The sequence below is a fragment of the Bradysia coprophila genome (genome assembly GCF_014529535.1).
Source record: "Bradysia coprophila strain Holo2 chromosome X unlocalized genomic scaffold, BU_Bcop_v1 contig_38, whole genome shotgun sequence".
Classification (NCBI taxonomy): Eukaryota; Metazoa; Arthropoda; class Insecta; order Diptera; family Sciaridae; genus Bradysia; species Bradysia coprophila.
In genome coordinates, this window is record NW_023503327.1 from 1,713,134 (window position 1) to 1,729,943 (window position 16,810).

Below are 16,810 nucleotides of genomic sequence, written 5' to 3' on the forward strand. Positions count from 1 at the left end.
CTTGAATGGTACGTTCAACATCCCAAAAACGAACCACTGAACTATAAAAAATTTAAAATAAAAAAATAAACCAAGAGACACTATACATTGCGGATTTGAGCACTACTTCTCAGGACCGTCAATGATTGACGCTGTCAGTCTGCTGTCACTTCACACGAACAATATTTTCATGGACAATGTGATCGGAAATTGAAATTATTTTGATTTTTAAATTTCGTATCACAAAAGATCGACTCGACGGCAGTGACATCGTTGATTTTTGCGGTAGTGACGAGAACAATTTCCACAATCTATTGGTGTACAAAGCACCAGAACAATGATAAAATATGATTTCGCCAGCACGTATCAATAGTGTCCAAGAAAGACTATTGGCACGCGCCTGTCCAAAGTCGCCTGTAATTCAGTGTTTTCTTTAATTACATAGACGAACGAAATCAAGAGTTTTCTTCGCAAAACGTACGTAAAATACTTGTGCAAACGAAGAACAACATTCAAATTAGCATAAGTCCCTTCATCCTTACCCAAAATTTATTCAACATTTGAATAATACGTCGGTATTTGTGCAGTTGTGTTGGTAGAAACGAATGCATTCCATTAAGACCTTTAAGGTTTTTATGAGCATTACGGCAAGGTATACACTCAATCGCCACATTTTTTGTTGTTGTAACAATGTCAGAAAACGACATAAAAATTCTTAAAAATTCGGTTTTATTATTATTCCTCTACATGCTAACTGGTCGGCTTAATTAAAACATGTGGTCTATTATGTCTCGGCACTGTTGGTTGACAATAATAAAAAAAATTCGAAAGCAGCAAGAAATCTGTTGTTGGTTAATAAATTTCTATTCAGTCGGTATATAGCTACAATCCAGATCGACTTCTTGTTGAGAGATTTGTTACATTAGCAGCTTGTACAGCCAGTTGACCGATATTTTAGTACGTGTGATCACACCATTTGTGTTGATAAGAATTTTACATTCATAAAATATTTTTAATGTGTTTAAAGAGGTGAAAGTGTTTCAGCCGAGTAACATAGGAATCAATGTGTTTTGTAATATTGAAAGGTCATACAAATTTTATTGCCTAATTCAGATTTTATCAATTAAAAATTATTTGTTTTAACTCAGCAAATTTTTCGTTATTCTAAAGTCGTGTCTCGCGTTGCATTGATTCTCTCAAGTTGTTTTGAGGTTTTTTTTTTACATTTTTTTATTTAAATTTCTTTGAACAAAACAAATTTGTTGCCATGGAATCGAACGGTCCATCGGAAGTAAATGAAAGCACCGATGTGGAGAGCAATGGTTCCAAAGTTAGCTTCAATTTTAGCAATGATCAAAGCGATGACGGAAAATCTAGATGTGATTCCATTGCCTCGCGTGTGTCTGGGGTGAGTCAATTTTCCAAAATCCACATCAACAACAACAATGAGCGACGATCATCTCTGCGAAGGAATGTCAGTAAAGGTAATCTGATGAGCAGTGACCATACGGAGTCCAAGGTGCTGGTAATCTACACAGGTGGAACCATCGGTATGATGAGAAATGAAAACGACGGTGAGTGTGCCTCTAAATTGTTTTTGTTTGTCTTTTATGTTTATGTTCGACTGCATCTTTAATTGAATTGTTATTCGTCCTACACAAGCTGTTTGCTTGCGCAGTTGATTAGCATCAATCTAAACTGAAGTCAACTGTAAATGAGTAGATTCACATTATAGCAAATACACTTCGATGAAGTCATTTTTGTTTTACTGACCATTTAGCACACCTATAAATTTTTATCAGCTGCTGTGTGTGTCAACAGAAAATGGGTCAATGCGAAAGAAGGTTGGTCTTTTGCGTAACAGGAATGTCCAATTAGCGCTCATAAAATAAATCGTCAATATAGTGAAGCTGAACGATTTTATTACCGAAAATGGTTTACAGTCTTTGTGGCGTGCTTTGTTCACTGTTTAGTTACCCTCAATATATTGGTTCATCGTAAACCTCTTTACCATAGAAATTCCTTAGATTCTGCTCATTTTAAGCATTTTCCATTCAACTAAGCGGTGGAAGAAACGTAAAAAGTTACATTTTCAACAATTACAATCGACGTTATTCATTTCACAGTGGAATCCAGAATTCAAAATTTTGTAAAAACTTTATCTGATACCTGCAACCTCAACATTATATGTCTGCTCTACAAAAGCAGTGCTTTTTCATGTGTTATCTATCTATAATTACTTCAGAACTTTCCAAGGGAGCTGCAGGAATCGACCAAGAAAACCACCTTTTCGGCCATCACTACTTGACACCTCGTACGTAGCAGTTACGAGTTCGAAAACCTAGGGACCTGATTTGTCGTCCTGATTCTAAATCACTAATAAAATAGTTTCTAGGACGTCAGGATCCGTAGATATCTTAATTTTAAGTTAAATGGGAAATGGGTGCGAGCGTTGATGTTACATAGTTTTATCTCGCTCTCACCAATGCATTTCCCATTTAACTTAAAATTTGGATCCAGCTCCGGATCCAGACACCCTAAAAAACTATTTTATTAGAGATTTAGAATCAGGACGAAAAACTGTCCATAGGTCTTCGAACTCGTAACTGCTACGTGCGAGGTATACACCATAGTGTTATTTCAGTAAATATTTTCGTAATTTATTATAATTCCTTCAATTTGAAGTGTACCACTCCAGTGGAGCTGAACGTGAAAGGTATTTCTTTTGTGTGGTGCTCTCTTCCATCGAAGAGAATGTGTGGTATTCTTATGTCGGAGCTATATTTCAATGTCTCATGTAGACTTTCACTAACTTAATTGAAACAAGCTAAGCACACCACTGTTAAATATTTTCGTTACGCTTCCCTTGGCGCTATAACTCTTTAAAATCTCTGAAAAAAACAGAAGACCGAAATCGGACGCATTTTCTATTGGAATTTCTTGTATGTGCCCAGTAAGGTATTCGACCCCAGAAGCCAAAGCCACTTTCAAAAAAATTCTTCAAAGCTTTTGTGGCTGGTATGAGGTCATCAAAAATCGAAAACTTGCACTTTTCTTACAAAAATTTCTCCAGTTACACGAGCAGTACACGGAAAAAACGGAAAATGTCAATGTACGTCTGATTCGATCACGATTTACGTGTGAGTCGCAAATACTACATCTCCTATGTAGTATGTACATCGAAGTCGTGAAATTTTACGTCTAAATCGTACAATAAACGACTGAGTGAACCATTGGTTTTGTACATTGTAGTTGAGTGAGGACAAAACCAATGATTCATTCAGCTTTTTATTGTACGATGTAGACGTAGAATTTTACGACTTCGATGTACATACTACGTACGAGACGTAGCATTTGCGACGCACACGTAATACGTGATCGACTCAAACGTACATCGACATTTTGTGTTTTTTCCGTGTACAGGGTCGTGTGGGGTGTTATTAGAAAGGTAATTGCATGTACTTACGGGGCAAATAGGTTCTTGTTGGGTTTAAAATTCATCCACACTGAGATATGGCCAGTTGAAGTTTTCAACCGAAAAAAGACTGAAAACTTACACTTTTCTTACAGAAATTTCTCGAGGTACATGGAACGTCCATGGTTGTGTGGGGTGTCATTAGAAAGGTAATTTTATGTACTTTCAGGGCAAATAAGTCTTATTGGAGTTTGAAAGCATCTACGACTAATTATGAGCAGTTGAAATGTTTAAGTGCTTATATCGAACCGAAGATGCTACCAAACTTCCGTTAGCTCTACTTTCCCTGAGAGTACATGCAATTATCTTTCTAATGATACCCCACACAACCATGCACGTTCCGTGTACCTCGAGAAATTTCTGTAAAAAAAAGTGTAATTCCAAGAATACTAAGCGATGAAACCAAAAAAACATAATTTTAATCTTCAAACACTAGAAATGGAACACCGAGAAGAGAAATTTGGGTTGGGTCTAAAGAATTCGTTTTTTTTTCACATACTCCTCACACTGTGTCCTCCATCGCTAAATTCCATCGGTATCCCGTTCACTAACATTTCCTCTCACAATTTCAGTTTTGTGTCCCATGCCGAATGCTCTGGTGAAAAATCTTCGCAAATATCCGAACATGCACGACGAACAATATGCACAAAAAAAGTACGGGCCGGCTGCTAATATGGCACCGCTTGTATTACCGCATGTTGTTGGAGAAGGTCGTCGCGTTATTTATACGATAACCGAGTACGATCCGTTACTGGACTCCAGCAATATGTCGATCAATGATTGGATCCGTATTGCTGAAGACATAAAGCAGTCGTACGAGTTCTTCGACGGATTTCTGATATTACACGGAACGGACACACTGTCGTATACGGCGTCTGCCCTGTCATTTATGCTGGAAAATTTGGGGAAAACGGTGATCATAACTGGATCCCAGATTCCGATATTCGAGACGCGAACGGATGGAAAAGACAATTTTACGGCCGCTTTGATCATAGCAGGAAATTATGTTATTCCAGGTAAAAATCTTGAAAAATCAGTTCAAACAGGTGGGACGACGAACTCGGTAACATTTTTGCACATTCCACAGAGGTTTGCGTAATGTTTGGCACCAAATTAATGCGAGGAAATCGAACGGTCAAGGTTAGCGCAAACTGTTTGGACGCCTTTAACACACCCAATGTATGTCGGATGATTAGTGTAACTCGCCCATTCCGTTCGATCATTTCTAATGACAAACCATTTTCAGACTGCGCCCATTGCTCAAATTGGCATTTCGTTGAACGTTGATTATCGTTTGATCTTCCGGCCATGTACCGTGTCGAAGTTCGCCGTTCACGTGAAATTGGATGAAAATGTTGGACTGTTGCGTATCTTTCCGAGCATTTCCTTGGCCACTATCAAGGCGTTTCTAAATCCACCCATTATGGGTGTGGTGCTGCAGACTTTCGGTGCCGGCAACATTCCGTCAAATCGTGCAGACATTATCGATGAGCTTAAATCTGCCACCGATCGTGGAGCTATAATTGTAAGTTTGATCTGGTGGAAGTGACAAAGCTGCATCGTCGTCCTTTTTCTACAACAGACGAGCAATTAAGTTTTCTGAGTCTGCAGCTAGTCCATCTCCATCTCCATCTCGCTCTGCCTTAACAAAGACCAGTTAGACAATCGAGAAATCGACAGCTGAGCCATTCAATTGCTCGTCTGGTTCCTAGCTTGATTCAGTGACGATCCAGTCTATTCATCGACCAGTTTTTATTGAATGGTTCATTTGTAGGTGAATTGTACTCAGTGTGCATCGGGTGCTGTAAAGGAAATCTATGAGACCGGTTCAGTATTACGCGAATGTGGAGTTATTAGCGGTTTTGATATGACCGTTGAGGCAGCCCTAACCAAATTATCTTACGTTCTGGGTAAAGACGAATGGACGCTAGACACAAAGAAACAGGTAAATTGAACCACCGAAAATTGTACGAAAATCGACGGATTACGAAATGATCTACCCCCGTTTATCCTAGATGATGGAGCAAAATATTCGAGGCGAGCTTACGTCTGGGAAACCAATTCAAGTAAGGCTAACAGAATCTTAACGTAAGGCGTTCGCTAACAATGTCTCGGTTTCAAGGATTTTGATTTGGTTGATGCCGTTGCACGATCCCTTCATCTATCGTCCCCGAAACAGCTCATTCAACTTGGTGCTACGCTATTTCCAGCAATGGTTAACACGGCTGTGGTCCAGGGCGACAAAGAAAAGTTGAACACATTGAAGAGTTACGGTGCCGACCTATCCGCTATGAATTACGATCAGAGGACCGCTCTGCAAATTGCTTGTTGCATCGGTGACTACGACATCGTCAAGTATTTGTTGCTCAATGGCGTCTCGGTGCATACGCGCGACCGTAACGATCGTACGGCCCTCATCGATGCCATTAACAAAGACTATCACGATATCATTAAGCTGCTGGTGAAATGTGGCAGTCACATGACCGGATCGTCCCGATTGATCGGAGAACATTTGTGTGCGGCAGCGGCTCGGGGTTTAGTTAAACGCATGGAATCGTATCGCTTAGCCGGAGCCGATTTATCGCAACCCGATCCATCCGGTCGAACACCACTGCATCTGGCCGCGTTGCATGGACATGTCGATTTGGTGAAATATTTGATTAAAAGTCACGTTGAATTGGACGACGTTGATATGCTGGGTCTGTCGCCGTTGGATTACGCGATGAAAGTTAAGAATGAGGAGATTGTGGCCATTTTGTCGGAGAAATTGGCTGCTTCGGAGGGTTGAGCCTTGGAGTTTATTTCTTTTGTTGATGGTCGTAGAGAATGGAAATTATGATTCCCTTGTAGTGAAGCAGAAAACTATTTTTACAAGTTGACCCAGCTTCGGTAAAATGTGTGAACTGTGAGAGTACTTTGAATTAATAATAAAAAATCATTTGGATTAGTATCTTGAGACAACAAGAGTTTTCAGAATCTGCCGTAACACGTTCAATAGGAACCAGAATAATATCTTTAGATTAACGAGATTACCCACCCGAAGGCATAACATCTCGTCCTCTCTAAGAGGAGTAGATTGAGATACGCTCAATCAGCGCGTCAAATGACTACCTTTATATGCCGGTGTTTCATGCACCAGCATAGCCAAAGGTGGGGCAAGGGCCTATCACAACCCTTACTGCAATGCACCCGGGAGCAGTACCCCGGTGTATTAAACGCACTTGATCCACAGCCACCACGTTTCAGCCAAGGATAGGCTCCTCAACCATAGTTGGGACCAGGAGGATAGTGCAATCCTGGTGGGCTCCCAACACCCGTGGTACCGATTTAACCCTCGGGTAGGGTAGGTGGTATCGAAGACCACTTCGGATGGAAGCATGAACTTCAATAGGAACCAGTGCTGATTTATGGATTGGCACAAAAATGGAGTCAAGGGTAACAAGGGTTGATTGGTGGTACTTCTATTATGTACTGTTCTCAAGCCGCCATAGAAAGAGGTAAAGATTGTAGCTCATGATCCTCGTTAACACATTTCAACCCGTAGTCAGTCGGACATTGGTACGAAAATTCTGCTACACTACCCCAGTCATTTTAGAACATTTTTCTTCGACAACCACTAATTGATATGTTCGTTTAACTAACAGCCTTTTACAGTCAACAACAAGTACTACAAGTCTGGATGAGTGGCTTAACGTTACTTCCAGATATGCCTCGAAGTATGCCAATACTATCTGAGGAAATTTAAGAGCAATTGAACCCTTGCAAATTTGAAGCCTTCATTGAGGCGGAAAAATATTCGTTTTTGATGATTTTTCTGAACTAAAATCTTTTTTGCAAACACGCAATGTGTTACTTTTGAAGGAAACATTGGTTTGTGGGTGATAACTTATCCTAAATAGCCTCAATACAAACAACACACACTCTACGGATAATAGCGGCAGAGTCAAAATGACCCAAAATTATTTCGGCTAAATTCGAAGTTTTTGGACAAAATGATGTATGGACGACTTGTTCATTATCAAAAATAAGGGGCACCTTCCATACATCACTTTTCGATTGGACCACGGGAACCACCCGGAACCACTTGCAAAAATCAAGCAAAATTTCGACTCTGCCGCTATTATCCGTAGAGTGTGTGTTGTTTGTATTGAGGCTATTTAACTTTTAACCATTTGGAGAAACCTTTGCAGAGTGTGTAATTTATGTAATGTGCACAGGTGCCTCCAAATGGGTTGAGTTATGACCCACAAACCAATTTATTCTCCAAGAAAGTAACACTTATTGCGTGCTTGAATGGTTTAACTTTTTCAAAAAAAGAATTTGGCTCAGAGAAACCTTGCCTAAATGTAGGCTAGACACTATGCACACAAATTTATCGTATGTGGGTTAAGTCATACGAGTCAGTCAGTGTGTACATCGTTGCAATATGAATTCAGGCTTTTTTTACGTTACGATTTGGCAACGGGCTGCAAATACATACATGAAGCTCGGACGAGGACAACTAAGACCTGTAATACCTATAAAGCAATCTAAAAATTAAGGAAGTAATTGTAAATAAACGAACGGAGCTTTGCTCTTCCCTTTTCCATGGTTCGCGTGAAGCGAATCAAAGAAGAACAAATCTGTTTCGACCTCCGGATCCAGTGGCGGTCAGTGGTTAGCGTGGTCTAACCATCATCAGTCGCTTCCACTGGTCCGTTACACGAGTAGAGACGGCATGGAGAACGGACGTGTTTTTACGTCGCTCTCTAAAATGCGTTTTCGTCTTGCATTGCGCTACAAAATTTTGATTTTGTGAATTTGTAATTCAATAATTGTAATTCAACAATATAATTAGTCCATTTAGATTTGTTTTCCTGTGCTTGTCTATTTTTTTGCTGTGATTTTATACAAGTATTCATGTATCATGTTCGTTTGCTTTTGTATAAAAGTGGTGCGTACAAAGAAGTTCATTGTTCTTTTGTTTGTGGTCATGCGGTTTTCATTTCGACTTTTGTTCTCTCGGGTTTATAACCTAGATTCACTGTGAGCTGTCTCACGACAATAAATAGTTCTAATCGAGCTATGAAATGAATTAAACGATGCCCCAGTCGGGCTTCGTCTCACGGCGAAATAATTCTAATCGAGCTATAGCGAATAATTACATCGTGCCCAAGTCGGGCTTTGTCTCACGACAAAAAATAGTTCTAGTCGAGCTATGCAACGAAACCCTAGTCGGGTTTTGTGTAACAAACGTCCCTAGTCGGTCTATGTAATAATAATAATAATAAAAAAAAAAACGTAAGCCCTGGTCGGGCCCTGTCTCACGACAAAATTCACGGCTCTAGTCGAGCTAAGTAGAAATTGAACATATCAGGCCTTGTCGGGATTTGTTACACGACGAATTTCTAGTCGAGCTATGTAAAAGAGAACAAGTCGAGCTTTGTTAATGGCAATTGGAGTTCCAGAAGGAATATTCGCTTGTAAGCGTTCCACGTAATCGTTTGTTTGTGTAATTACTACTACACACCCACTACAGGTGCCAATGCCGAGCATTTGTACATTTGTAGGTATAATTGCTTGGGTAACATCACCATTAACATACGGTAACATCAAAATAGTGCACTGAAGGGATATTCTTAACTACATACGTGTAGTATGGAAAGTTTCCGCTCTAAATACATATGCAGTGCACGTCGGCACCAACTTTTTATAAATTTATTTTTCCAAAAGGGTGAGCACAATGGGCCCACAGGCGGCCTAAGTGCAGTATGACTGAGTAACTAGTCATACGCCCTATTTAATAAATAAATAAATAAATACACGAGACAGCAGTAAACCATTCAGTTGAACAAGTCTTCGAATGAATTACGTAGAAAAATGGCATCTTCTGATGGAAAATCAAGGATCAATAAGGAATACTGCTATGAAAATACCCCAACGCAGCAAAGCACAAGTGAAAATTCAACCAATAAAAATTCACAAAAACTTATCGAACAAATAAAAATCAGAAAATGCACAAAATAGACTCACACTTCAGCTATCTAACTTTAACGTCTACACACTCAGACAACATATATTCGATCAGACTTCGCCGAAACTTTTCGGGACTTTCAAAGACAGCCACTAATCGAACAAACGATTTGAAAATTCAAGTTTTTCATTTCCAGAGGTAGTGTAGATCACATACAATTGAACCGCAAAACTCTTACTGTTTTCATTGAAATGAAAACGTCGCAGACCAAATCGTTACACCATAAAGTTCAGGTTTTTCAAGATACAGCGAAGTGGCAGGGAAAGCAACACAACTTGGACGATAATTACGGTAGTCACGTTGCCAAATCCTAACATAAAACGAGCCGTCAGAACAGTCGGAGCGTTTGCTGCGACTGAGCCCCGTACAAACCCGTACATCTATTGCGTACGTGACCCTAGTTCGTCCGTCGCCCTACTCTTACCGTAAGCCTACTGCGCCCGTAAACGTCGGTAAAGTAAAATTCTTATGAAATGTGTACGTCTTAAAAATTGCGCATAGCGCAATTACGAAGCCCCGTACGACGTTCCTTTCAAATGTAACACAAATTTCGAATTGACCTAAAATTAAGTAAGTATCATTTTCACCGATTTATATTGATTTTACAAAAATCCAAAATGGCGGCCGACGGCCATTTTGTTAGGAGGTGGAAAGTAGTACGGCTGCTTTACATTCGTTAGTACCTTTCAAACAAAAAAAAATTGAAATTCGGTCAAAGTTTACTCGAGATATTAACAAAAAACACCACCTTCACTGTACGGCCGAGTAGCCACATATAAGCTCACTCCAAGAGACCTAGCTCACGCTCCGGTGAATCGAATTTCATAAACTTTTTTTTCCCTGATTGGTACGGTCAATACCTATCTAATAAAGCAAAATCCATCTAAATACGTTCAAATTTGGCCAACCTACAAGCAAAAACGGCTTGCCGCCCTGTACCTAGTTGACACCAAGGGGTCTAACTCACGAGTCGGTCATCTAATTTTCATAAACTTTTTTTTGTCGATCGGTATTGTAAATACCTTTCATTTGACGTATCACTTACCAGTGTAGCCTTTAAATGGCCAGAGAAATCTTTGGAAAACGTTAAAGCACTTATGGGGCCCCAACTCGGGAGGGGTCGACCCAAAATCGCCCATCTTCGAACTTAGCCTCACAATTTCAACTACCTTTCAGGGAAAAAAAAATTTTGAAATCGGATTTGATTTACTCAAGATATCGACGTGACAGACGGACAGACGGACAGAAGGACAGACAAAATTTGTATTGTGGATTCGTCATCTATGAACATAGGCAAACACTTTGCCCTTACCGTCTGCTTCGAATTCCATCAATTACACACGGCATCGTAATCCTATAAGCCCCTTCGTACTTCGTACGGGGCTAAAAAGCCTGAATTCATACAGCTTGAGTGAACTGTAAGACAATTTTGTTGGAAGTCTAGTACGTAGTTCAGATAGGGAATGCAATACCACACCATTATTAGAATACCGGTATTTTCGGTATTAAAAACATCAATATACTGCCTGATAAAAAAAGAACTGATTTATACAAAGAATTGGTTAAACAAAATACTTATTAATTGTCTCTGAAAAGACTTATGATAAGGAAGTAACATAACATCGGAATATGAACGAGAACTAGGTGCTCCGTTTATGTTTCCAACGGACTGGTTACGTATATACTCAAAATTGTCATGAATTTAAATGCGGTCGCACTGCCTTTAATGCATTAGTGCGGCAGAGTTTAGAGTATAATAACGAATGCTCACAAGTCCCTTAACCCCAAGAACCGTATACGGTTGCATTTTTCTCTACAACTTCTGTCCCACACTACAGGTTGGATAAGGTGTGCCTAAACCCTAACACCACAAGGCTTACAAAATGTAATCCATTTAAACATTCATTACGTTAATTTTCGGTACATTGTTCTATGTTATAACTTTTGAGTATTCCACACAACGTGACAAACATCGTTCGGTTTTTCTGGTCTGGCATTATAATCAAAACCAAATTAAATGCCCACCCATCCCCTGCTCGAAACCCTGAAATTACTTAAAGATACCGAGGAAAAGCAAAAAAGAGCAACAGCAATAAAAATAAACAATTAGTAACATGTGAAAGGTCAACAAAAATAGAACTGTGCGCCGGCCAATTTTGTGCACGGCTGCTCTTACATTTTAAGTGAACTCAGTCGCTGCAAATGAGAGAATATTTCAAACGTTCTTGCACTGTTTCGAACGTACAGTCATTCCAAACGCTCTAGTTAAGAGCGCAACGTTTGATCTACTACCTCTCACTGGCTACTTAAACAATACTTGTGCCCTTTCCCTGTTTCGAGAAAGCGCAGCAAAGATGATATAAAAGCTCGATGCTTTGTATAGAGTTTTATGATGAAAGAGAAAGAGATATTTTGACAAGTACCCCAAGGCAATTTATAATAAACTGGTCTTCGGTCCTCTCGCTCTCAATGTGCCACGTCGGAAGAGAAGCAAATACTTTGACAAGTTACAAGGCAAGTTATAATAACTAGTCTTCGGTTCTCTCGCTCTGATCATAACAGTCTATTTCATAATGCTGCTCAAATATATCACATCTCATCAGGTGACAGTGGCAAGGAAACTAACATCTCGCTACCATTTGGGGAATCATCTGTCAAGAACGACAAGGAAGTAACCTTTTACATGTACAAGTCTAGCGAATTATAAATGAAAGTAAACTTTCACATCATTTCATTACCAGATCTGCTAATACACGCAGGTCTTGCGGTGTAGCGACCACTACGCTCGTTTAAACCGACAAAAACACATGCCAGTGCTTCTAATGAACATTTGGAGCATGAAAATATTTCACCTGAAATCAAAGGAACAATGCAGTGAAGATCAGCTGTTGATAGTTTTGTGTGAATGAGTACCCTTCAGTTGTAATCCGGGCTGTATTTTTTTGAATGAACAAGTATAATCCAGCATGTCTCGACGTACTTATCTCTAAAGTTTTTTTTTAATGTCTTCCTACTCACTACAGTTTCCAGAAAAGGACCGACAAAGCTTCTTCCAGTGACGACCGATCACTTACGTCTACTCCACGTTGATCGCTAAAATCGTTCATGTCGTCTGGCACACAACTCTAATAGAAAGCAAAAAAAAAAAAAAAACACAAAAAAGAAGCCAGAAACAAAAAATAGAAAGCCATTTCCAAAGACTATGAAATTCCAACAGCTTTTTCACAGCCTTTTTCACTGTTGTCGTTACATTCATGGGTTATCAGATATGTCACCAAATTTCTTTAGACATTTTTTTTGTCGTTTTTATAATGTTACCATGTAAATGTTTACAATCGTGTCATACACCCGACCGACCGTATTATACAGATATATATTACCAAGCAAAGGTAAACAATTTCGGGTAGTAGGAAACATGAAAATTTATGACAACGGAGGTGAATAAAAAGTGTGAGATAAAGCTCATATTATGTAATACGTTTTGAATTCATATGATCCTTGTGTGTGTTATGGGTTTTGTAGGATTTTCCGTCGTTGGTGTTGTTGTTGCTGGTACTGTTTTTTTTTTCCTCTCGTCGTGGTTGTTGTTGGCATTTACTTATTTGAAAAATTTCGATTTTGTTTTGTTGATAATAAAAATTTGTCTCACATTGTTATTGGCTTGGTACTTCACCGAGTACTATTAAATTAAGTCAGGTACTGTGCTTCACAATTATTATTGGAGAGTAACGGTTATTTATGTATACCGAGCGACGTTAATGTATAATACGTAACAGTCGAGATAGGGTTTTATGGTTGTCATTTTGATGGTTTTTCTACATTCAATGTTTGACACCAAATGGTTGAGGGGGCAGGTGGGTTTTCTTTCTTTTTCATACATAGATTACAAACTGAGAAACTTTGACTTTGACAACTCGATCAGACATAAAGAGACGAAAGGTCAAAGCTCGATCCGGATACATAACTACATCGTAGTATTCAGCTGCATTAACCGCACTGCTGCAAGCCACAATTCGCTACTGTTTTTTTCTTCTTCAGAGCTTGTATTACGGATCTACATATGAGTGATGCACAGTGAACAACATTGCCGAGTTTCGTGATGCCCACCGAAATTTTTGCCAGTTCTTCCTTCACGATTTATCCACGGAATTGCAGCCTGCTGATTTATTTGAGCGGTGTCATGTATTTCCGGATTCAACGGTAGCAACGCCAACTCGCCAACACCAGTATTCGTTACAATGCATTCGTTTGTAGCCTGAATGTGGCCAGTCATAATGCGTTTGTTAGAGCTCTTTACTAGAAATTCTTTGTTTCACATATCGCACCCATCCTAAATTCTCCTTTTGAATGCAATTGATCAAATCTACGCTCGCTCTACGTTCGTCACTCTCACAGACGTTGTTGATATTGACATTGTTGATAAATTGCGAGTCATTTTCTCCATTCACCGTTTCAATACAACCCTCCATGCCATCGGTTTCACCCTCGGCATTGTCGCTAACTCCGACTTCACTTTTACCAATCGTCTGCGCCGATTCGACAGAATACTCCATCTCATGTGTTTCGATCTCTTCCGCGTCACTTTCATCATTCATCTGCACCGCTTCAAGATAACAACCCATGTCAGTGGCTTCCATTACATTTCCACTTATTGGTAAAGGCGCATCGACAGTTTCTTGCTCCAATAAGTGCTTCTTCTGATGGACTAATTTGATAGTCTGTGACTGTTAGTCACTGAATATATTAGAAGTCGAATCGTACGTCAAATGATGTTGCTCTGAAAATGTGGTGGTTGTTACAATTAAAATAGTCAAACGAAAAATCGGTTGAAAGTACGTTTCTCAAATTTTCAATTAAATCTTTGTGTCTTTGGCATCAGAAGTGAGTATTTGCGGCAAATAGTTTGCAAAACCACTATGGCGGGTACATTTCTTTTCGGTTTGCTTATATAGTGTTCAAAGAGAATGTCAAAAAGAGTGTTCACCCATCGAGCTCAGTTAAATTAACTGGTTTTTTCCTAGTTAACTGGACTTTTACATACAAATTTTGACGTATCACCCAACGGAACCAGTTAATTTTTCTCTCTTTTACGCTCTTTGAACACTGTATTCGTTGCATTAGTTGTTCCTTCTTTCCATACGTTGGCAGTCCACTATCTTAATGCTTAGTTTCCTCTTACGAAAAAAGTACTTCGTTTGAGAGACAAAATTGAATTGTTGCAATTTTTTCTTTGTTTATTTGATAGCTCGCTCTCTCACGGCTCTCTCGCGGAGTACTTTTGGTTGAGTGTAGTGGACACTTAACACATTTTCAACAGATCTTTGAGTTTTACGTTGTTGACACTTTCCATTTTGACAAAATTTGATAAGAATGAATCATCTTGAATATTCAGTTATGTTTTTTTCTCTTTCTTTAACGACACATTATCGACACAGATGGGATATTACTCAACAGCTAAATCCTCTTTGTGACACCAAAAAGTTCCAACGAAAACAACAAAATTGTCAAACTCTTTCGTTTAATTGTTAATTTTATTGTTTAATTTCAATGGAATAAAATCGAAATTCACCATTCAACTTCTTGTATCCAATAAAATTGTCGTTGTAAAATCTCTTCGGTAAAATTTTTGTCGATATCAGTTTCTTGTTAAACAATTTCGGGTTGTAGGAAACATGAAAATTTATGACAACGGAGGTGAATAAAAAGTGTGAGATAAAGCTCATATTATGTAATACGTTTTGAATTCATATGATCCTTGTGTGTGTTATGGGTTTTGTATAGGTTTTTCCGTCGTTGGTGTTGTTGTTGCTGGTACTGTTTTTTTTTCTCTCGTCGTGGTTGTTGTTGGAATTAACTTATTTGAAAAATTTCGATTTTGTTTTGTTGATAATAAAAATCTGTCTCACATTGTTATTGGCTTGGTACTTCACCAAGTACTATTAAATTAAGTCAGATACCGTGCTTCACAATTATTATTGGAGAGTAACGGTTTTTTCTGCATTCATTGTATGGCACCTAATGGTTGAGACGGCGCGGCAGGTGGGTTTCTTTATTTGTCATACATAGATTACAAACTGAACAGCGCGCATTGGGTCGGGCAAAGAAATAGGGCAGTTTGCGATCTAACTTGACGAAAATTGTGTTTTTTTTAAAATCAAAATACCAAGTGTCCCAGTGACACATGTCACTTTATTGGACAAAAGGAATACTTCGCCCACTTCGCCTACCAGTCAAATAGGGAAATGGTTGGCAATGGGTTGTGATGAAAGTTCATGGTTTGACCGTCGAAACTGATCGCCAGCGCCAATGTCAACATTTTCTTTTTGATTTCTCACTTCAATGATCTATTGAAATCCACGCTATTAGTCGTATAAATTTATACGTCAGAGAGAGCTTTTTTCTCCTTTGTTAGGAACTGTCAGTTTTTTCATTTTGCGATTTAGTATGGAAATGAAAACTAAAATTGAGATATCTTTGCTGTTTTAAGCGGTTTTACATATTTTTTTGGACAAAAATGTTTTAAAATGTGTTTGGAATCGATTGGCATTAAAAGATTGTGTCAAAATATTTTATTCTATTTTATTATTTTGTTAATGTCAATCGATTCCAAACAAATTTTAAAACATTTTGGTCCAAAAAATATAAAAAACCGCTTAAAACAGCAAAGATATCTCAATTTTAGTTTTCATTTCCCTACTAAATCGCAAAATAGAAAAACTGACAGATCGTAACAAAGGAGAAAAAAGCTCTCTCTGACGTATAAATTTATACGACTAATGGCGTGGATTGAGATATAGACTCAATAAACCAATTTATTCAACGTATACTACATGCCTAAAACATAAATAGTTTCACAAATTGTGTATTTACTGAGCGTCATAGACCTGAAACGTAATTCTTCTTCTTCTTAAAATGGCGAAAATGACAACCCATTCTCAATAACGCAATTTCGATACAATAGTATACAATGTAATGCTTAGTTTCCTCCAAAAAAGTACTCCGTGTGAGAGACAAAATTGAATTTTTTCAATTTTTTCTTTGTTTATTTGACAGCTTGCTCTCTCACGGCTCTCTCACGAAGTACTTTTTGTTGAGTGGAATGGACACTTAAGAGTGATTAATCAGGTAACGTCATTTAACAATGCCGGGAAATTCGCTAATTTTGACATTGCCCTCAAGCTCGAACAAAACAAATATTTTTCAAACTTCTCCGTTAACACTGTGTATTCTACAGTGAGATATTTGGTACACCGTTCCTCAGCTCACTATCTCTCAAGTTAGCATATTAAACTCCCTCTCACTGTCCACTCGGTTCGGTAATCTTTGTCTTTTTCTTCGTATCA

At 38.7% G+C, this 16,810-nt stretch overlaps 1 protein-coding gene across 1 annotated transcript; it reads left to right on the forward strand.

The window, feature by feature from the left end:
- Nucleotides 1–853: 853 nt before the first annotated feature.
- LOC119069670 (L-asparaginase) lies at nt 854–6,412 on the forward strand. The gene is made up of 7 exons (XM_037173788.1): nt 854–1,553; nt 4,027–4,470; nt 4,542–4,633; nt 4,701–4,979; nt 5,229–5,399; nt 5,470–5,520; nt 5,577–6,412. Exons 1-7 carry the CDS (start codon nt 1,247–1,249, stop codon nt 6,240–6,242), a joined length of 2,010 nt encoding a protein of 669 aa, XP_037029683.1. The 5' UTR covers nt 854–1,246; the 3' UTR covers nt 6,243–6,412.
- Nucleotides 6,413–16,810: the final 10,398 nt, after the last annotated feature.

Coding starts and splice junctions, on each gene's coding strand:
- LOC119069670 (XM_037173788.1), top strand. CDS start 1,247: ATGGAATCGAACGGTCCATCGGAAGTAAATGAAAGCACCGATGTGGAG. Junction 4,471..4,541: donor AGGAAATTATGTTATTCCAG/GTAAAAATCTTG, acceptor CACATTCCACAG/AGGTTTGCGTAATGTTTGGC. Junction 5,400..5,469: donor CGCTAGACACAAAGAAACAG/GTAAATTGAACC, acceptor CGTTTATCCTAG/ATGATGGAGCAAAATATTCG.